Source organism: Bufo gargarizans, chromosome 2 (assembly GCF_014858855.1).
Source record: "Bufo gargarizans isolate SCDJY-AF-19 chromosome 2, ASM1485885v1, whole genome shotgun sequence".
Lineage (NCBI taxonomy): Eukaryota > Metazoa > Chordata > Amphibia > Anura > Bufonidae > Bufo > Bufo gargarizans.
The window spans coordinates 457706742-457731193 of NC_058081.1; the positions used below are offsets into that span (position 1 = coordinate 457706742).

Below are 24452 nucleotides of genomic sequence, written 5' to 3' on the forward strand. Positions count from 1 at the left end.
AACGCACTGTTTGCGAGCACCTGATCGCGAATGCGCGCTCGCGTTTTGCGAAACGTCCCGGCTGATGTTCGTTCATCAATACTCCTCATTCTTTGAGTTCACCCACTGAACTAAGAGACAGATTAACTATATTAATTTCCCTGTCAAATATGCAATGCAAGTGTACCTCACACGCAAAATGGGAATATTTCACCCATTGAACTAACAGATGGATTCACTTTATTAATTCCCCTGTCACATATGCAGTACACTTGTATCTCAGATCAAAAATGGGTATATGTTACCGGCAGAACTAATAGTCAGATTAACTACAGTGTATTTATTTCCCTGTCAAGTATAAAGAGCACGTTTATCTCACACCAAAAATGGGAATATGTCACCCACCAAACTAACAGACGCATTAACTTTATAAATTTCCCTGTCACATATGCAATGCAGGTCTACCTTTACAAAAGAAATGGGTATATATCACACACTGAACTAAGTCAGATTAACTATATTAATTTCCCTGTCAAGTATAAAATGCACGTGTATCTCACACCAAAAATGGGTATATGTCACACACTGAACTAACAGTCACATTAACTATATTAATTTATCTGTCATATATGCAGTGCACGTGTGTCTCACACCAAAAGTGGGTATATGTCACCCACCGAAACTAACAGTCAGATTAACTATATTAATTTCCCTGCCATGAATGCAGTGTAGGTGTACCTCACACCAATAATGGGAATATGTCACCAACCGAACTAACAGATGGATTAACTATATTACTTTCCCTGTGACATATGCAGAGCGTGTGTATCTCACACCAAAAATGGTTATATATCACCGGCCAAACTTAAAGTCAGATTAACTATATTCATTTCCCTGTCACGTATAAAATGCACATTTATCTCACACCAAAAATGGATATATGTCACCTACCGAACTAACAGACGGATTAACTATATTCATTTCCCTGTTATGTCTACAGTGCAGGTGTACCTCACAACAAACAATGGGTATATGTCACACACTGAACTAACAGACAGATTAACTATATTAATTTCCCTGTCATATATGCAGTGCACGTGTATCCTAAAACAAAAATGGGTATATTTTTCCGGCCGAACTAGCAGTCAGATTTATTTTATTAATTTATCTGTCACATATGCAGTGCACGTGTGTCTCACACCAAAAACAGGTATTTGTCACCCACTAAACTAGCAGACAGATTAACTATATACATTTCCCTGTCACATATGGAGTGCACGTGTACCTCACAAAACAAAATGGTATATGTCACCCACTAAACTAACAGACAAATTAACTATATTAATTTCCCTGTCATATATGCAGTGCATGTGTATCTCACTCCAAAAATGGGTATATGTCACCAATGGAACTAGCAGTCAGAGTAATTATATTAATTTCCCTGTCACATATGCATTGCACGTGTGTCTCACACCAAAAATGGGTATATGTCACAGGCCGAACTAACAGTCAGATTAACTATACTAATTTCCCTGCCACGTATAAAGTGCACGTGTACCTCACACCAAAAATGGTAATGTGACCCACCAAACTAACAGACGGATGAACTATGTATATTACTTTCCCTGTCACATATGCAGTACACGAGTATCTCACACCAAAAATGGGTATATGTCACCGGCCGAACTTACAGTCAGATTAACTATATTAATTTCCCTGTCACATATGCAGTGCACGTGTGTCTCACACCAAAAATAGGTATATGTCACCCGCCAAACTAGCAGACAGATTAACTATATAAATTTCCCTGTCACATATGGAGTGCAGGTGTACCTCACACCAAAAATGGGTATATGTCACCCGCCAAACTAACAGATGGATTAACTATATTAATTTCCCTGTCACGTATGCAGTGCAGGTGTACCTCACAACAATCAATGGGTATATGTCACCCACTGAACTAACAGACAGATTAACTATACAAATTTTCCTGTCACATATGCAGTGCACGTGTATATCACACCAAAAATGGGTATATGTCACCAGCCGAACTATCAGTCAGATTAACTATATTTATTTCATGTCACTTTTAAAGTGCACGTGTATCTTACTAGTGATGAGTGGCAGGGGCAACATTCGAGATTATAGTCTTGATTGTGAAAATCGGCAATGTATTATTAGCGCAATGCGCGTGAAAAAAGCCGGCGTGGGTCACTTATGCTACATTTTTCAAGCTAGTATAAGTTTCCTGAGACTTGAGAAAATGGTTGACACAGCAGAACATTAGAATAGCTTTATATGCAGATAGAGTGCTCCAATATATTTGTGCTTGCGAATTTTCGGCAATTAATGATGCGCATATTTTTTCGCAATACGTGCAACTTGTATAGTAAGAGGTAGGCAACTTTTCTATTGGTTGCTAGGGATGTTGCTAATCTGTGACAAAGCCTTCTCATTGGCCCACAAGCTAGAAGGGAGGGATGATCACCTGATGCGTACTGTGTTTTAAAAAAAATAATAATAGCACTATAGTCTAAATATTCACGAATTCTCGAACTGCCGATATTCACGATAAAAATTAGCTTTTTGAATATTCGCGCTCAACACTATATCTCACACCAAAAATGGGTAAATGTCTCCCATCAAAATAACAGATGGATTAGCTATTATATTTTTGTGTCAGGGGTAGAAAAATTGTGCATTTCACCCACAAAAAAGTCACTATAGGTTACCCGCAGAATTAACAGCCAGATTAATTATTATATTTCTGTGTCAGAGGTACAAAGATGGTGCATTGCATCCACCCCAAAAATTACCATAGGTTACCCACAGAATTAACAGCCAGATTTATTATTATATTTCTGTGTCAGGGGTGCAAAGCTGGTGTATTGCACCCACAAAAATTCATTATAGGTCACCCTCAAAACAATTTCCTAACACTCTCCCTCACTTCAGCTGCCTGCTTCCTGTGCCTGCACTACTCAGAGCTGATGGGTGGTGCTACACGTGATCCAGTTTGTATAGAGGTTGGGTCACATGATTCGCAAGCCAATCACAGCCATGCCATTACTAGGGATTGCTGTGATGGCTTCTAAGTGCCCACAGCTTAAAAGCTTGTTGATTGGCTGCCCTGCAGCCTTTGAAAAACTTTCTTAAATGCCCGAACATCGAACTAGAACCCAAACTTTTCCGGCAAAGTTCGGGTCCGAGTACCCGAACTCCCAAAGTTTGGTACAGACCTGAACTTTACAATTCGGGTTCTCTCCACCCAAATTATAAATCCACTAAACACTTATGATCTTAGTAAAGATTCTTATCATGTTTTGTCTGAGTATGAGCAATTGATGCAGAATTGCTATTTCTCAAATAGTAGAGCATGGCAAATTGGAGGAGGGAGGGCCCATTGCTCTTATTTACCCTGGATTTATGTCATGTTTAGTTTATCTTATGCAGGTTAGAAGGAAAAACTATACAAGATATTGGTATGTTCTTATATGTTTGTAGATTGTCCAACAGACTATATAGGGAAAGTTTCTTCCCAGCAATATGACTAGTGTTCAGCGAATTGAAGCCAAACAAATTTACTTCGATACAAATTTCAGGAAAAATTCAATTCACCACAAAGTCAAATTATGTCGCACTTCATGGATTTTGTGCAGTGTCTTCAATCAAGATGGCCGTGGTGGCGCCTGTGCAAGAAAACGGATAAGGTGAGTAATTATTTATTTATTTTAGCCTGATTACCCCCTGAAACGCCTAAATTGTAGCCTCAGTTGTCGCGATCAGCGATGAATGTGACATCTGAGGGGTTCAATGAGAGGAGGAGGCACAATTGCCATTCCCATCATTGAGCCCGCTACATACAAAGGAATGCACTTTCTTTGTGAAATTCAGCAAAACAGCCAAATCAAATTTTTGATAACTTTGTCATCACTAATTATGACAATTAGTGTTGAGCGAATCAAAGCCAAATGAATTGACTTCAATCTGAATTTCAGGAAAAATTAGATTCGCCAAAAAGCCAAATTTCCTTCTGCTTCCTGGTAGCAAATCTATTTTTATAGTAGTGGTAGAAAAAAAAATAATACATATTCACTTCATCCATTTGCCCGCAAAGAGGTTGTCATAGCCATCTTGATTGCAGAAACTATGCAAAATCTAACGCGGGATGACGCATGACTAGTGTTGAGCGAGCATGCTTGGCCGAATACCAGTTCGGCTCGAGCATAGCTATGCTCGGCACATGGCGGTACTCGGCCGAGTACCGCATGTGCTCGAGCGCGATGCTCGAGTCTCCTCCTACGCACGTTTCGCGGCTGCTAACATCCATAGCACTTTTTCCATAGGCAGTGTCCGCTGCGGACATTTAAATTATCCACGCCACATCTACTGTTTAAAGTGTGCGCATCCCTAAAATATCAGGGACATCCAGAGCACTTTTTCCATAGACGATGTCTGCTGTGGACAGTTAAATTATCCGTGTCACATTTCCTGTTTAAAGTGTGTGCATTTCTAAAATATCAGTGACATCCAGTGCACTTTTACAGTAGACGGTGTCTGCTGTGGACATTTAAATTATCCGCGCCACATCTCCTGTTTAAGAGTCCATTCACACGTCCGTATATGTTTTTTGGATCAGCAAATTGCGGATCCGCAAAACACGGACACCGGCAATGTGCGTTCCATCCTCACATAGAAAATAGCTTTTCTTGTCCGCAATTGTGGACAAGAATAGAACATGTTCTATTTTTTGGTGGAACGGAAATGCGGATCCGGAAGTGCGCATCCGCAAATGAGGATGTGGATAGCACTTTCCGGCCCCATTGAAAATTGCGAAATGGATGCGGACCCATTTTGCGGACGTTTGAATGGACCCTTAAGTGTGCACATCCCTAAAATATCAGTTACATCCAGTGCCCTTTTTTTTCCGTAGATGGTGTCCGCTTCTGACAGTGACCTGAACAGGCACACATCTACTTTGTAACTTGTGCGCTTCGAATTTTTTTCTCTGACTGTAAATTACATTTTTCAATTGACGGTGTCCACTTCTGACAGTGACCTGACTAGGTCCACATCCACTGTGTAAGGGCTCTTTCACACTTGTGTTGTCCGGATCCGTCGTGTTCTCAATTTGCCGGAATTACACGCCGGATCCGGAAAAACGCGTAAGAACGCATAATCCTCTTCTGAAAGTGACCTTACCAGGCCCACATCTGCTATGTAACATTTGCGCTTCTAAACATTTTCTGTGACATAACATTTTATTTTTCAATAGACGGTGTACAATATGGACAGTTAAATTACCCGCACCACATCTTCTGATTAAAGTGTCCGCAACCCTTTTTCCGTAGACAGTGTCCCCTGCGGACAGTGACATTAGTTGCGCTACATCTCCTGCATAACGTTTGTGTATCCGAAATATCAGTGACATTCAGTCAAATTTTTTAGCTGCTGGTGGCAGCAACATTACCTGTGATTCATTTCCAGTATAACAGTAGCCCATCCGAAATATCAGTGACATTCATTCAGTGCAATTTTTTATTAGCCGGTGGTGACAGCGACATTACCAGCGACAAATCTCCTATATAACGTGTGAGCATCCTAAATATCTGTAACATTCATTCAATGTAATTTAGCATTAGGCGGTGGTGGCAGCGACATTACTTTGTACTGTACCTCCTGTATAACGTGTGCGCATCCTAAATATCAGTGACATTCATTCAGTTAAATTTTAAATTTGCGGTGGTGGCAGCGACATTAGAAGCGCTTTTGGCCAGATTTCCCTGACGGCACACTGGGTGAGCGTTAAGAAGGCCGGGAGCGAGTCGTACCCAGGGATGGCACAGGTGCTACCGACGCCAAGGATTGCGGGCCCTACTTCCATCAGGGTTTCCGCCAGCACCTATGCTGCAACCCCCCCCTCTCCTCCTCCGCCTTCTCTTCCATCTCTGAATTATTATCTTGCAGCACTAGTCAGCCATCGGTCAGTAGCTGGAAGCAGAAATGCACTGCAGTGAGGAAGCGATAACAGGCCGTGCTGAAACATATTTGCTTAGGTGTAAAACAGCACAACGCCACAGAGCTGTGGCAGGGGATAAGGGATCAGACTGAGCTGTGGCTCTCGTCCACAACATTTTTTAAATGGTCAGCTCGGCAGCAGGCCCTTGTTCACAATTTTTTTTTAAATGCTCATCTCGGCAACAGGCCCTCATCCACAAAATGTTTTATATGGTCAGCTCGGCAGCAGGCCCTCGCCCACAACATTTTTTAGATGGTCAACTCGGCAGCAGGCCTTCGTCCACAATTTTTTTTAAATGATCAGCTCGGCAGCAGGCCCTCGTCCACAATTTTTTTTAGATGGTCAGCTCAGCAGCAGGGCCCCACCTACAATCTTATACAGGGTCAGCTTGCCTCCTGATGATGACAGCAAAGTTTTGCCTGTTGGTACTCTGGCACACATGGTTGACTTCATGTTAGGCTGCCTTTCCCGCAACCCACGCGGTATATGCATTTTAGACAACACGGACCCCCGCTACAAAGAGATCTTATCATCTCCAATTCCTTTGGTGGAAAGGACAAGCAAAACGGTGCTATACCAGAAGGTCCTCGTGGAAAAATTGCTCCACATTTTAAAGGGCTGACATCCAAATAGATCGTCGATGTCACGGGGACATGCGATCAGGCAGACGTTATCTAAAGTCAGCAAATCAGCAGCAGGCCCTCACCCATAATCTTTTCACTGTTCAGCTCACCTGCATGCCCTCGCATATCTGTGACATGCAGTGTACTTTTGCGTAGATGCTGCAAACTGTGACATTACCTGTGGCACCTCTCCTGTATAACGTTTCCTCATCCTAAATGCCAGTGACATTCCCTGTAATTTTAAAAAAAATTATTCCAATAACAGGGCCTCTTAAGAGTCCTGCATTGTCATTTATTGTCACTGCCTCCCCGACTCGGGAGTGGGTAATTTGAGCGTCCCCCGCTTGCCTTCCTTGGATGTGGTAGCTGTTTTTCAGGCTCCCTCTCCAGAATCGAACACTGAGTCAACAAAGCGACAGCAGGCCCTCGCCCATAATGTTTTTGCTGATCAGCTTACCTGCAGGCCCTCATCCATAATTTTTTCGATGGTCAGCTAAGCAGCAGGCACTCTCCCATAAAAGTCTGGTCCACACAATCCCCACCACTGGGAGTCACGTAACTAATTAGCACGGAGGAGTCTCATTGGTTATTGTAATTAACCAGATAAATCGCTTCAACAACTCAGAACAGCCATGCACCACCACCCACAGAATCGAGAAAAAGCTATCAATCTGTCAATCCTTTCCATGTCCGGACCGGGTGAGGTTTGCCGTGTTAAACATTATTTTTAGCCTAACCCTGCTTTAGACTTCTCAACAACTTTATCCCTGACCTGTTTGGTGTATTCCTTGGTTTTTATGAAGCTGTTTGTTCAATAATGTTCTATAACAAACCTCTGAGGCCTTCACAGAACAACTGTAGCTATACTGAAAATAAATTACACATAGGTGGAATCTATTTACTAATTAGGTGACTTCTGAAGGCAATTGGTCACACTGGATTTTATTCAGGGGTATCAGAGTACAGAGGACTGAAAACAAACACACTTCAGATTTTTAATACAAATGTTGAAAACCATATATAATTTTCATTTCACTTCACACATATTTGCTACTTTATATTGGTCTATCATATAAAATAAAATTTAAGTTCAAGAAAAGTTCAAGGGGTATGAATACTGTTTCAAGAAACTGTGTATATATATATATATATATATATATATATTTATTTATTTACTTAATTTAACTCATAATAAGAATAAATATAAATCAAATGCTTAATTATAAGTTTAGGACAATGACAACTAAAAAAGCATATTAGAGCTAGCTTATAAAAACCTCATACAGCTTCCTTGATATATAATATGTTAATGTTAACTTGATTAATCCATGGCCCATCTTGTATGATGCATCATCTATTACTCGATTTAGTTATCTAATATGTTGCATTGTATGTAAATTGGTAATACTGTGTCTTACTAAGGAGGGATTCCCTATTGAGCTGGTCTTATGTATACAGTTGCAAGTATGTGAACCCTTTGGAATGATATGGATTTCTGCACAAATTGGTCATAAAATGTGATCTGATCTTCATCTAAGTCACAACAAGAGACAATCACAGTCTGCTTAAACTAATAACACACAAATAATTAAATGTTACCATGTTTTTATTGAACATGCCATGTAAACATTCACAGTGCAGGTGGAAAAAGTTTGTGAACCCCTAGACTAATGACATCTCCAAGAGCTAATTGGAGTGAGGTGTCAGCCAACTGGAGTCCAAACAATGAGATGAGATTGGAGGTGTTGGTTACAGCTGCCCTATAAAAAACACACACCAGTTCTGGGTTTGCTTTTCAAGCATTGCCTGATGTGAATGATGCCTCGCACAAAAGAGCTCTCAGAAGACCTACGATTAGGAATTGTTGACTTTCATAAAGCTGGAAAGGGTTATAAAAGTATTTCCAAAAGCCTTGCTGTTCATAGGTGCATGGTAAGACAAATTGTCTATAAAATTTTGAAAGTTCAGCACTGCTACTCTCCCTAGGAGTGGCTGTCTGTAAAGATGACTGAAAGAGCACAGCGCAGACGGCTCAATGAGGTGTCAGCTAAAGACTTACAAAAGTCTCTGGCATATGCTAACATCCCTTTCATGGGAGGATACCACAAAGGAAGCCACTTCTGTCCAAAAAAAACATTGCTGCATGTTTACAGTTTGCTCAAGAGCACCTGGATGTTACACAGCAGTACTGGCAAAATATTCTGTGGACAGATAAAACCAAAGTTGAGTTGTTTGGAAGAAGCACACAACACTATGTGTGAAGAAAAAGAGGACAAAGCACACCAACATCAAAACCTCATCCCAACTGTGATGTATGTTGGTGGGGGCATCATGGTTTGGGGCTGCTTTGCTGCGTCAGGGCCTGAACGGATTGCTATCATCGAATGAAAAATTAATTCCCAAGACATTTTGCAGGAGAATTTAAGGCCATCTGTCCACCAGCTGAAGCTTAACAGAAGATGGGTGTTGCAACAAGACAACGACCCAAAGCATAGAACTAAATCAACAACAGAATGGCTTAAACAGAAGAAAATATGCCTTCTGACCTCAACCTGATTGAGATGCTGTGGCATGACCTCAAGAAAGCGATTCACACCAGACATCCCAAAAATATTGCTGAACTGAAACAGTTCTGTAAAGAAGAATGGTCAAGAATTACTCCTGACCGTTGTGCACATCTTATCTGCAACTACAGGAAACGTTTGGTTGAAGTTATTGCTGCCAAAGGAGGTTCAACCAGTTAGTAAATCCAAGGGTTCACATACTTTTTCCACCTGCACTGTGAATGTTTACATGGTGTGTTTAATAAAAACATGGTAACATTGAATTATTTGTGTGTTATTTGTTTAAGCAGACTGTGATTGTCTATTGTTGTGACTTAGATAAAGATCAGATTACATTTTATGACCAATTTGTGCAGAAATCCATATCATTTAGGGTTCACATACTTTTTCTTGCAACTGTATACTAATATAATTACATAAATATAAGTAGCTTTTTTTGTCATTTATACTATACACAGTGTAATCAGTACATAGTAAGAAACATAATGGTGTTTTCTCCCTCAAGACCCACAAGGACAGCATATAACACACGCAAATCATCTGATCCCATTGGAATTCATGAACGGCCCCGACATTGAGTCTTCACTGATAAAATTATCATTCCTTGTTAATAATTTTCATAATTACATAAACCAAACATCCCATACATGTGTTTTCATTGAATAAGGATCCAACCTTCTGTCAAGCCTACATAGTTCATACTTAGAGTCCATACGATGCGTATAATGAAAAATTTTGGTTTCCCTAGGCTATTGAAATCATGTTTTGTCCATATTTCATCTACCAGTTGGATAGGGTTGTGGGGTGAGCATGAATAATGAAACACGAACCCAAGGGCTAAGCCAGAATGGAGGAGCCTGTCCTCTCAGCCTACCCCCTTTTGCTGAGGGAAAATAAAAATACAGGTCTGTGAACATTTTAGTTGACACATGTTGGGAGATCTAGTCAGATTGCACAGTGTAAATCTTGTTTTCTGTCCCCAGGACAGCAAAGAACTTTTACCATCCAATATATTAAGCGTTAGACTTTCTGTTTCTCTCCTATTTATTTGTAATGGTCTTTGCAAATGTAGGATGTATGTTTGTTTGTTTATAACTGAGTGCTGTACATTTTTTTCAAATTAAAACTTACCCTAAACAAACCCAACAAACCCAAGCATCCATTTTAGAGTATACAAATGGCTAGTGTTACTTTCTGTGTTGTGGTACTTGTTGGCCTACAATTCCTTAGAATGCAATAGATGGTGGCAGTATGTATCTGAGGTGTGTGGACTGAGTTGGTTGTGATGGATGCTCAATTTGCTGCCTGAGTTAAGGGGAATGCAAAACTGAGTGGAGTAAATTAACCCTTTGCATTCACTTTCAAGTCACATGCCAGGATAGTGCATATGTGACAGTTCAATTTTCTGTTATATGTTGATGGTTGCTTTATTGCCTGTTTTATCATTAATATAAAAACCCAAGGCTTCATTCAAAAATCAATGAGTTCTTTCAAAACTTATAAGGAACTGTTGCAAATCAGATAGATAGTGTAAAGTATATATATATATATATATATATATATATATATACACACATACTTGAAAATGTATACTATACATACTATATATTTTTGTATTGTTACTTATATAAGGCTCCCCTAGTTGTTAGTGAGATATAGCTAAGGACATAGTTTTGAGAGGTGATCAAGTCTCTCAAATCCTAATCTTAGATACTTTTTCAGTTTTGGAATGAATATCAACAAGAGTTACGGCACAGAGGTCTGAATGAAAATAATAGCCAACAAAGGTTTACCAAGGACAGAAGTTGTCAGACTAACCTAATTTGTTTTTATGAGGAGGTGAGTAGAATCCTAGACAGAGGAGCAGCTGACAATGTAGTGTTCTTGGATATTGTATATGATTTTAATAATGTCCCTTTAACAGATGTAGAAGAGTTAACACTCATGCTTAACTTGATGCCTGATGCGTTAAATAAACTAGCTGTGTAAAGCCACCTTCAATTGAAACATAGAAACATAGAATGTGTCGGCAGATAAGAACCATTTGGCCCATGTAGTCTGCCCAATATACTGAATACTATGAATAGCTCTTGGCCCTATCTTATATGAAGGATGGCCTTATGCCTATCCCATGCATGCTTAAAGGGAATCTGTCACCTTTTACTTGCTTTTACCATTTTATGCTGTCACCATCGCTATGTTCACTAAAGTACCTTATTTCCAGCAGTCTTCTTTTTAACTTTATTTTGTTTTGTCCTTTTGATATAAAAGCACTTTTTATGATATGCTAATGAGGCTCCAAGGTGCCCAGAGGGGCGTTTTTTTCCTTCTCCGGTGCCCAGTGACGCCCCCCTGCAGTGCCCAAGAACGCCTCCTGATCCTCAAATAACCTCCCACAGCCCCGGCAAATGGTTCCGCCCCCTCCCCACGTCATAGTCTACCTTCTATAAATCCCCCGTCCTTCTTCCTGTCGGCGGCCAGAAAACTTGCGCAGGCGCTGTACGGCCTGCGCCTGCGCAATCATCAAGCTCCTCAGGGCAACAGCCGCAAAAGTCTCACTGGACATGCGCTGAGCCCAGTGATGTAACCTGAGCCCTGTTGCCCTGAGGAGCTTGATGATCGCGCAGGCGCGGTACTGCGACTGCGCAAGTTTTCTGGACGCCGACAGAAAGAAGGACAGGGCATTTCTAGAAGGTAGACTATGACGCGGGGAGGGGGCGGAACCGTTTGCCGGGGCTGTGGAAGGTTATTTAAAGGATCAGGAGGCGTTCTTGGGCACTGGAGGGGGGCGTTACTGGGCACCGGAGAAGGAAAAAAACGCCCCTCTGGGCACCTTGGAGCCTCATTAGCATATCATAAAAAGCGCTTTTATATCAAAAGGACAAAACAAAATAAAGTAAAAAGAAGACTGCTGGAAATAAGGTACTTTAGTGAACATAGCGATGGTGACAGCTTAAAATGGTAAAAGCAGGTGACAGAAACTCCTTCACTGTATTTTCAGCTACCACTTTTGCTTTTTAATGGCTTTTGTAAGATGATATAGCCATAGGTTAAGAAATTTGAGTTAAGAGCTTGAGCGTTAACTCTACTATATCTTCAGATACTTAATGGATAAATTAAATGTCTAGGCTCAGTAAGTGTAATTTGTAATTAGATTGAAAACTGTCTTTAGAGTGGTGTATAGAGCCTTGTGTAAATGATCCTTATTCTGAATGATGGAAGTGGAATATCCTAAAGTTTAGTGGTAAGTCCACGATTAACTTATTTTTAATGGCATAGAAAATGGGATTAAAACAATGTTCCTATTTTTGCAGGTGATAAACTATGGTAGTATTGTATACGCTATGGAAGATGTCTTTAAACTACAACCTTAGGACTCATGCACACAACCGTTTTTTTTAAGGTCCGCAAAAACGGGGTCCGTAGGTCCGTGATCCGTGACCTTTTTTTGTCTGTGTGTCTTCCTTGATTTTTGGAGGATCCACGGACATGGAAAAAAAAAATAATAATCTAAGTCAAGTTTGCCATTGAAATTATAGGAAAAAACGGACAGGGATCACAGACACGGATCACGGACGCGGATAACAATCTTGTGTGCATCCGTGATTTTTCACGGACCCATTGACTTGAATGGGTCCGTGAACCGTTGGCCGTTAAAAAATAGGACAGGTCATATTTTTTTCACGGCCAGGAAACACGGATCACGGATGCGGCTGCCAAACGGTGCATTTTCCGATTTTTCCACGAACCCATTGAAAGTCGATGGGTCCGCGAAAAAAAGCGGAAAACGGCACAACGGCCACGGATGCACACAACGGTCGTGTGCATGAGGCCTTAGTTGAACACTGAGTTTATGCATCTACTTAGCAAATGAGATTCAATGTGGATAAATATAAAGATATGCATCTGTTTCTTCATAATTAACGTGCAATATATTTCCTGGGGGGTAAAACAGAGTACCATGTAAATTAGTACTATAGTCAGCAGAATACTGTTATATATTTAAAGAGGCACAGGCTCACAGGGCAGGGGTGTAATATTAACCCTTTACAAATTATTGAAGTGGTGGATGTACACACATGATTTTTATTTGCTAAGTATCTCATATTCATTGTATATATTTAATATAGGATTAGTTCACTAATGCAGTTGCATTGTGTTTCCTTTTACTTTTGTGTTTTCAGCTACGGTGACATGCACCTACACATTTACTTCATTTTACAGGATGTGCTTATTCATTTTGTCTTTTGTTTTTGCAGTATGCAATTGGAGGTGTGGCTAGCTTCATCTTGGTCGTGCACCCCTAACTCATCCTTTCCATAGGCTATTTTTGATTCTGTGATTTTTCTTTTATAAACATAGCCATATACATCCGCATATTCATTTATCATATCATGCAGTATGTTTTGTATCTTTTCTTATTTTTTCTTATTTTTTATTAGTGCAGTATATAATTGTAGTCTGCTTTCCTTTTATTCATTTGAGGCCAGTTGTCACAAGGAGTGTGCAAAATTTGGTGAGTGGTTTGCTCGCTCATTAAGTGCCCAGAGAGTTAATAAGGCTATCTGATTAAATACTGAGTTCTCCTTTTTCTATATGAAACTTAACCTTCATTATAGTAACTAAAATAATTGTTTATGGAACGAGGTAAACTGTATTCAAAATAAGATCAGTAAGTCTGGCTAGGTATAACCGGTAGTTTAGAAGGCTAGGTCGGTCAAGTAGGCAGGTGATCCCTATATTCCTATATTCAAGCCTACATATGCTGGTCCTGTTAATGCTAGTCTTGCTAATAGGAAATACAGTAGCTAGCATGGCTGTAATTGGAGCACGTGCTCTAAAACAAGAGACCCCCAGACAACTGGAACCTTAGGCCTAGACTAATAAATCTCTCTCAGTTGCTAACTATACTTCTCCAATGCGTTTCACCATCAGTATATGGCTCTTCAGGGAGTGGCATGTCTGTTAGCAGTAAGACAAGAAGGCAGTGGTGTTTGTATTGTGGATTTACCTTCCTTTTAAGCAATATGCTCCTTCTCTTTAAACCACAATCTGTACCCGTCATCATGCTGTGGAGAGCGGGGTAGGAGCAGGGCTACCTGAGGGGAGCCATTCTTCTTCCACACCACTCAATCCAAGTGTCGGAAGTGATTAATTCATAGTTTTGATGCCTTCAGTGTGAATCTACAATTTTCATAGTCATGAAAATAAAGAAAACGCTTTGAATGAGAAGGTGTGTCCAAACTTTTGGTCTGTACTGTATATATGGAGCATGTCTCCTTTATATTTACTAGAGGCTATTTGGCACAAGGAAAGACATTATATAGAGAAGGTTCAGTATTTATGTTGAGCCTAGTCTCCCTGAATTCATTTGATGCTAGTGGGCACAAGAAGAGGTTTTATACGGAGTAAGTTCCCATCCAAATGGGGTTACCTTGGCAGGGTGGATGGGCATAATTGATTTGGATCAAAATATATTTGCAAATGACTGTACCCATATATATTTTTGTTAAGTGAATGAAGTATTAGTCTGTGTAATCTATGTTTTTATTTTTATATTTTCAACTATGAAGACATGCATATGCACATGAAAATTTATACTATAGGATGTGCTGACTAAATTTGTCTTTTGTTTATACAAATAATTAGTGTGGCTTCATCTGGAATATGCAGATCAGAATTGTTCATCACTTCATAGAAAGGATGCACAGAAGTTGCAAGAAGTACAAAGAAAAGCAACTAAACTAATTAAAATAGAGGGTCTTGACAATTAGGAAAGATAGAAAGGAATTAAATATATTTAGTCAAGCTCCAGACATTATAAGGCTTTTTTTTTATGATAAAAGCTATGAATGTGTGGAGTAGGCTAGCTCAGGATTTGGTAATAGCAGGAAAATTTGACGCCTTCAAAAATGGGTAAAATAATTTATTAGAACAGAAAATCATTAAAGGGGTATTCACATTTTGATGATCATGTATCAAAAGTTTACACTGGTGCCATACTTCATTTATCTAAATAGCTTCTATTTTTTATAATGCACCCATTTAGATAAATTGCCTTCCCTCCTATCCTATTGTTTAAACTTGACAACCCATAGATACGGCCACCATTCCACGGCTGCATCTATGGGCCACGCTTGCGCAGACCGCACTTACTTTTCACCCAAGCAGCCGGTGATTCACATGAGAGCGTGCACACTGCGCGTTTCTTCTTTCTTCACAGCCGTCTGATACAGAGCCACACATGCTCTGTATGCAGCTCGGCCGTAGGGGGACAGACTGGTGGAAACTCAGCGGAGGAGGAGGGGAGCTATCGGATTTGAGTGACCAATCTCAGCGTTCAGCAGCGCAGCCCTGATCTCCTCAGTGAGTTGTGAGAAGATCGTGGCTGCACTGCTGTGTATAACTGTGCCGACCCCTCCTTTCAATTTCAGGATGGCCGAGCGGAACCCCATGCCCCATGCTAGCACTGATGTCGGCCATTAACCACTTTCATCCCGCGGTCCGTAGGGGCCACTGTATGGATGGGGTTAACAGGGAGGGAGCTCCCTCCCCCCATCGGGTGCTGTGCTGCTGTGTCATCCCTGATGGTTACCATGGGAAGTGGACGCCTTCACAGGTATCCGGCTTGCCATGGTATATCTAAGCCTGATCAGTGTAATAGAAAGTACACTACAGTACACTATACAGTGTATTATAGAGACATCAGACTCAATGGATCTTCAAGAACCAAGTGGTTCAAAAGTGTAAAAAAAAAAAGAAAAAGTAAACAAAAATCTAACATTTTCCAAAATACACACTTTTATAATTCAGTAAAAATTAAGAAAAGAAAATACCCTAAACATGTTTGGAATCTCTACATCCGTAACGACCAGCTCTATAAAAATATCACATGAGCTAACCTCTCAGGTGAACACTGTAAAGCAAAATAAAAATAAAAACAGTGCCAAAAAAGACATTTTTTGTCACCTACTATCACAGAAAGTGCAACACCAAGCAATCAAAAAGGCGTACGCCTCCTAAAATAGTACCAATCAAACCGTCACCTCATCCCACAAAAAATGAGCCCCTACCTAAGACAATTGGCCAAAAAATAAAAAAGCTATGGCTCTCAGACATTATGTTTTTTGTTTCAAAAATGCTATTATTGTGTAAAACTAAAAAGAAATAAAAAAAGTATACATATTATACATATTAGGTATTGCCGCGTCTGTAACGACCGGCTCTATAGAAATCTCACATGACCTAACCCCTCAGATGAACACTGTAAAAAATGAAAATAAAATCAGTGCCAAAAAAGACATTTTTTTGTCACCTACTATCACAAAAAGTGCAACACCAAGCAATCAAAAGGGCGTATGCTTCATAAAATAGTACCAATCAAACCGTCACCTCATCCTGCAAAAAAATGAGCCCCTTCCAAAACAATCGGCTGTAAAATGAAAAAGCTATGGCTCTCAGATTATGGGACACTAAAACATTATTTTTTTTGTTTAAAAAATGCTATTATTGTATAAAACTTAAATAAATAAGAAAAAGTATACATATTAGGTATCAGCCACATCCGTAATGACCGGATCTATAGAAATGTCACATGACCTAACCCCTCAGATGAACACTGTAAAAAAAATGTGCCCAAAAATATATTTTTTGTCACCTACCATGACAAAAAGTGCAACACCAATTGATCAAAAGGGTGTATGCCCCCCAAAATAGTACCAATCAAACCGTCATCTCATCCAACAAAATATTAGCCCCTATGTAAGAAAATCGGTTAAAAAAATAAAAAAGCTATGGCTACTAAATAATACAAAAAAAAGCTATGACCTTCTGTATAGAAATGCGCAGTCTAACTCGCTCTTTTATGAGGTAATATATATATAATATATATATAGCAGAGCTGTATCTGAAGCTGTTCTGCCTCAGTGCTAGTGGGGGGGGGGAATACAGATGTAGCAGAGCTGTATGTGAAGCTGTTCTGCAACAGTGCTAGAGGGTACTGGCGAAGATAGATTTAGCAGAGCTGTATAGGAAGCGGTTCTGCCACAGTGCTAGAGGGTACTGGCGAAGACATATGTAGCAGATCTGTATAGGAAGCGGTTCTGCCACAGTGATAGAGGGTACTGGCAAGGATAGATGTAGCAGAGCTGTATAGGAAGCGGTTCTGCCACAGTGATAGATGGTACTGGCGAAGACAGATATAGCAGAGCTGTATAGGAAGCGGTTCTGCCACAGGGCTAGAGGGTACTGGCAATGATAGATGTAGCAGAGCTGTATAGGAAGCGGTTCTGCCACAGGGTTATAACCCATTCTTTTATCGAAATCCCCTACCGTTTTGTTCAACTTGATAAACATATCTTTTTTCAACAGTACTATGCCTACAACTGTGCAACATCACTATATTCTTGCTACAGCCCACAGAACAAAAAGCTTGGGAAGCCCAGTTTCAGTATAATCTTTATTGTTTGAATAGGAGAGATCGAACAATAAATGTATAGCATCAGTCTAATTCAGAAGTATTATTTTTCCACAAGTCCACATTAAGGTGGATTGCTAGAGGTTATCTCACTTTTTAGTATGTTAATTACAAAATGAATGCAGTCTAAATAGAGGTTTTTGCTTCTGAAATTACTAGACACTTGACAAAACCATATGGGATCTACTGACTTATAAAAAAAGGAGCAGTTATAGCATGACAAGCTATTAACAGAAGAGATGCCTCTAGCAAAAATATAGCCCAACTTTGCAAATATTGAGTTACATTGGCTTTTACCTATGAAATGTATTATATATAATGTGATATTTTTAATATATATTTTTTATAAAACATACTAAAATATATGACAAAATGATGCCAGATATTGCATTTACTTTACCTTACCTTATAGGAGGAGTTTACAATGAACCCTTGTGGATTGACTTGTTCTTCATTCCCTGGTGTTTGAAAGTTATTCGGAGTAAAGACAATTAAGTCACTTTTCGGTCGCAATGAATTGGAGCTTATTTGATATTGAGTGTGCTGAGAATACATCCAGCTCCCTCCAGTGTTGGAACAGATCTTGTAATTTTCTTTCAGCTCATTCACCTCATCTCTGTACTTTTGCCATCTTAACACACTAAACACAATTAGAGTAATGAGAAAAATACTTGATATGATGCAGATTGCAACAACCAAGTAAATATTTTCATCAGAAAACACTTCAAAAGTCACCTTGGTTTCTTGATTATCAAACTTTAATTCTTCTCCAGACTCCACCACAGATATAACAATTTGAGTCTCTGCTGTCATAAACGGTTCTCCATGATCCTGAGCAATTACATACAATCTATGCTCATCATTGTCTGAATCTGTCAATGACCTTTTTAAAGTAATTTCTCCAGTTTGATGGGCTATGGCAAAAGGAGATTTTCCAGATCCTCCAAGGTCCTTTAATTTATAAAATGTCCAAGCATTATATCCAGAATCCAGATCTACGGCTTTCACTTTAGTTATCAGGTGCCCAGGTTCTGCTGACCTGGAGGTTTTAATTGTTAGTTCAGAATGAAGTCGGGTAAATGTAGGAGCATTATCATTAATATCCTCAATGAAAATGTTTAGAGTAAGGTTAGAGCTTAGAGCTTGTAGGCCAGCATCAGTGGCTTTTATATAGCATTGGAAATATGCAATCTGTTCATGGTCAAATGAAACTAAAGCAAAAATCTTTCCATTCTCTGGATTAATAGAAATGTAAGAGGAAATGGGAATCCCATCAATCGTACGCTCCCTAATTGAATAAGTAATGAAAGAATTCTGCCCAATATCTGGGTCATAGGCTGATACTGTAAATATATGAGACCCTGGTGGGTTGTTCTCCTTAATGAATATTGTGTCTACTGACTGGACAAATCTTGGGGCATTGTCATTGACATCACTTATAACAATCTTAATAGTTTTTGAGATAGATAGAGATGGAGAACCTTCATCTCTGGCAGTAATTATAACTTCGTATTCATCTTTCACTTCTCGATCCAAAGGTCCATTCACAGTCAAAGAAAAATCACTCATAAAAGCTGGATTTATTTTAAATGGTGAAGACTCAGAAATATAGCAATTGACTTTTCCATTTAAACTTGAATCTTTATCACGAACACTGATGATGGCAACTATGGTTCCTTGCGAGGAGTTTTCTGGAACAGGAACTGAGAGTGATGTCACTGTCATCTCAGGAGGATTGTCATTGACATCCACAACAGTCACTAAAACTTTACAATGTCCAATTAGCTGAACATCTCCATGATCAATAGCTTCAACCTGAATTTCATACATATTAGCAGTTTCAAAATCCAATTTGCCTTTCACTCTAATTTCCCCTGTGTATTTGTCTAAGATAAATGCTTCATTCGCCTCCCATGACACCATATTGCTAAATCCATATAGTATTTTTCCATTTTTACCTTCATCCAAATCAGTAGCATTTAACTTGAATACTAAAGTTCCTTCTACAGCATTCTCATTAACAGTGCACTGGTAAAAAGGCTGATCAAACAAAGGAGCGTTATCATTGACATCTTCCACATTAACAAGAATATGTGTGTTGCCACTCAGTCTTGGTTTTCCTCCATCATAAGCTGTAAGGGTCAGATTATAAACAGATTGCTTTTCTCTGTCTAAATTTGTATTTAGCACAAGATCTAGTGACTTGATTTGATTTATATATTTTTGAAAATCCAATGCAAAGTAATCACTTCCACTAAGCTCATAGTTAGTTACAGAATTTGTTCCAAGATCTGGATCTGCAGCTATCTTCAATGGGAAACGGGAACCTGGAGGTATGAGCTCTGATATGACAAGATTAGTGACGCTTGAGGAGAATACTGGACTATTGTCATTTATATCTTCTATTTCTACTTCTACACGATATATCTGCACAGGCTTGTCTACAATGACCTGCAGATGAATAATACAGAAGGGTGTAATTGGACAGATCCATTCCCTATCTATTGTCTCTTTAACAAACAAGATCCCATTCTGTAGATTAATCTGGAAATATTCCTTCTCATCTCTAGAGACAATATGTAACATTCTGAAATTAATCTCACCTATATCCAGTCCAAGATCCTGAGCAATTCTTCCAACAAAGGTGCCATGCTTAGATTCCTCCGGAATGATATAATGGAGCTGACTCAGGACAACATCCCAATAAATGTGTAGCAAAAAGAAATGGATAAATCTGCCCTTTGCTTGAAAATCCTCTCTCTGATAGAACATTTTTTTTAAATCAGTTAAGGTAAAGATGATTTTGTCCAAGTAAGGCACTAAAGCTTATGGGAGAACGAGAAACATGGGGAAAAAAATATCTATGATGGCCGGTATCCATACAGCAAGAATTTAATTTCATGATGGAGAGTGCATTTCCTCTTTCCTTTCTGCTATTAGTTGGTGTGGAGTGCCATCCAGTGTTCAATTTCTAAAATGCACGCAAGGTATATATATATTTTTTTTTTTTATTGTATATGCAATAATTGATATACATTTTTGCAATGTAATGTTCATAATATAGTTTTATCAATTAATTTTGTAATAATTAATTCATTTTCCTAAAATGTACATTGAATAATTGTATTACACCTCTAATCAACCATCTTTAAATTATTTTCTTTTCTTTCTCTATATAACATTATATATATATATATATATATATATATATATATAATAAATATATATATATATATATATATATATATATAATCCTGTTATATGTTTTGTCCAGAATGGAGGAATAGAAAGAATGCCAGAATCCATAGTGGAGATGAGCCACATTATATTTAATGGAATCCGTCCAGTGCCACTGGTGTAGAGAATGGTATATCACCACAGTTGTGATTTTAGCATTAAAGAGTTTGTGTCACCTCAGCAAGTGGCATTTATAATGTAGAGAATTTTATAAAAATATTGTAATTGTCCATATTGACTCCTTTGCTGCCTGGATCCATTTTTCCATTGCATTATACTCTGCTTGTTTCCATGGTTATGACCTCCCTGCAATCCATCAGTGATTGTCGTGCTTGCACACTATAGGAAAAAGTGGCAGCCTGTCTGGTGGCCTGTCGAAGCCCACATAGGCTGGTGTTTTTTTTATATAGTGTGCAAGCATGGCCACCACTGATGGGTTACAGAGTGGTTGCAACCATGGAAATGAGCAGTGTATAATGTGATCGACCATTGGTCAAATCATTCTAGTTCTATTAATAATCAGTCCCTATGTGAGCCTTCTTTTCTAAGTTCATTTAAGATGTTCAGTATGTCTGGAAAGGTTTAAAAATGCTTAAGCTTAAATACAATGTAAACCTGAAACACCAGATGGTCTAAATGTTTAAGTTACAGTATTGGAGTTAGGAACATTAAGAAAAAAAATATTTGATAATACTAAAAGGTATAGTATGCCATTATTTTGAAAAAAATAATGGTAATAGTATGCAATTATTGTGAAAAAATGAATAGTATATAGCTAGATACAATATATATATATATATATATATATATATATATATATATATAATATTCATTATGCAAAAATTAATAAATTAACCATAATAAATAATTTTCAAAAATGTATGCTAAACCCTATCCTACCTAAAAAGGGTGAAAAAGAGAGAGCACTAAATTGGAAATTTAACAAAAAAATAAAGAAACAAATTAACAAATAAACAACAAATCCAGTGAGACCATTCCATTTCAAATTTTTGAGTCTAGGTCTAAAAGAATATAATGATAGTAAATTGATCTGTCAGAGATAGCAGGTAAGAAATACTCAGGATCTTATTGTAAATCCAGACTCATATTATTAGTAGAAAAAGGGCTAAAAATATTTTAAGCATTGAGGTTATTTTCTGCTTTTAATAGTTAATATCAGGCTTACTGGAAGAATAGCAATTAGATAATAAGGAAGACAATGTATAGAGTACCTATTATTAATAATATCATAAACCTATGTCCAATAATAAAAAAGCAATTCCATAAAATATGAAAATATGAAGCCTTTCGAGAACAAACATCTAGGGTACTTTTAGTCTTCTTGTCTCCCCATTCACCATAGCACACACCAGGGGAGAAATGTAGCATAACAAATCCAGCACCAAAAACAGTCCAATAAAATCAATGGTTTATTTCCTAAAAAGAATACAAAAAAAATCCATATACAAGACCTTACTCCCTGGTATACATGTTTTGGCTACTCATGACCCGCACAATATGAAATTATATAAAACTTAATTATAACAATTAAAAACAAATGACTCATTAATGGGAGATGCCATGTTTGATGCAGCACCATTCACATTATTCACTAGAGTCTTGGTCACTATTGGCATATCTGATTAGTTTCTATTTACACTGTTCTCAGGAATCTCAGTTTGTATTGAAGAATCAGGATCCTCTCCTTTGTCTATATACCCTTTATATATAGATTATTTAAAACTAGTCATATGGCCTATTTAAGTTGGTTGGTTGTACACCCCTTTAGATTGCTTATTATACATATAGGTAGTGACATATTTAAAACAATGTTTTTATTTTTGTAAATTGGCAACTATAACTGGGTTTTGGTAACAAAAGAGACCCATGCTTCTGATTTTTGTTTATTTTTATCTCTTCTCTCCCTATTTACAATTAATCTCTTTTATCCAATCTCTTCAGATCAATGGTATGTCACAGGAGACCATCATCATAACCTCTAGATTTCAGTCTCTAATATAGCACCTGTCACGACCACCCCCGTTTAAATCAGACTTCTGACTGCCAGGACGCCCCAGCGTGGAGAAAAGCCCAACCGAGGGTGGACCGTGACAGGGGGGAGATTCAGAATTACCCAAACAGTCAATCCGGTCCAGGATTGACTGGGTAATTCTGAATCTCCCACCTTATTTTCTGCTGCCACCACGTTCATGGGTGAACAACTCTATAATTGTAGGGATAGGGGTTCGGACCACTCACAGATCAGCCCCACTATCGCGCTACAAGCTAACACCAATCGAGTCAAAAAACAGTTATGTCTCTAATATCAGTCTACTATAAGACAGGTAGGTCTCTTCAGGGCGTACGAGTACTTTGTTGCAGTGGGGCTTAGAGCAATAAGAGAGAGACAATTTAAAAGATATGAAAATATCTTTTGCTATAAGTAACACAGAAGTGAAACAAACAATGCATACAAAAATTTACAGAAAAAGATTACAATAGCAAGCTGGGAAGCATGCGGAAAATAAACTGGGATAAAAAGAGGAATACTATCTTGGAATTTGCCTATGCAAAATCCAGGCACGAACTTACGTTCCAACGGACAGCCTATCAGCGATGTGACCACAGGGCGAAAAGCTCTCCTCTCCCATTGCGCACTGACTTTTATGCCCCATTCTGTGGGAGGGTAAGGGGGATTGGCCCAGCCAATCGCTGGCCAAGGGCTGCACAGTTGGTGTTCCTGAAGGAGGGTTTGGGAGGGCTTGTTTGCCCCTCCCTGCTGCTGGCCAGGCCAGTTTTCCATAATTTTACAAAAATAGCCCATAACTTTGCCAGCGTAATAAATGTGAAAAACCAGGCACTTATGCTGGGTCACCCATGAATTTATGGACGATTCTATGGGTGACACCCCACCTCTCTCCCCTCCAGGTGACTAGTAACCCATTTACCAGTCTAGGAAGACCCCAGAGCTGTCAAGTTTGGACTCTCCTGGTTCCTCTGGGTGAAAGGTGCATTTTGAGGGTACCTACATTTTTGGGTCATAATTCCATATTGCCCCAATATGCTTTTTGGGGTTCTCAGAGCACGGTTCACATGTCTCTCCGATGCGTTCCCCCTCCCAGCTATCTCTGCTTCTGATGTGTAAATTGAGCAGGCTGCAAGGAAGGGCCAACTAGCATGCATTTAACTTTCATGGTTCCAAGGTGGGCAGGAGACGCATGGGCTGGGGTTTACTTAGAAGCTGTCCGAGGTGTGAGGTGATCTCAGCAGGGGGTGATTAGAGTCTGTGGTCTCCAAAGGGCTACAGGAACGACTAGATATGGATGTCCTGTTCCCTGATTAGACGTGGTTCATTTTTTCTAAACTGACAGTCATTTTTTAATAAGATCCAGACGGGGACGTGACATTGCGTCACAGCACCTCTAATTGTTTGGATCACTGGAACAATTTCTCCTTAGCCTCAGCCAGTCCCCAACAACCTTGGAGAGCCTAAGGGCCAACACTCTAACAAAGATTTTTAAATCTGTATTCAATAGATATATTGGCAGATACAC

General features: G+C 39.0%; 1 protein-coding gene across 1 annotated transcript; it reads right to left on the bottom strand.

Moving 5' to 3' along the window:
* Positions 1 to 18057: 18057 nt before the first annotated feature.
* LOC122926034 (protocadherin alpha-3-like) lies at positions 18058 to 20433 on the bottom strand. The gene has a single exon (XM_044277424.1). The coding sequence runs from the start codon at positions 20431 to 20433 to the stop codon at positions 18058 to 18060; it is 2376 nt and encodes a 791-aa protein (XP_044133359.1).
* Between the last annotated feature and the right edge of the window lie 4019 nt (positions 20434 to 24452).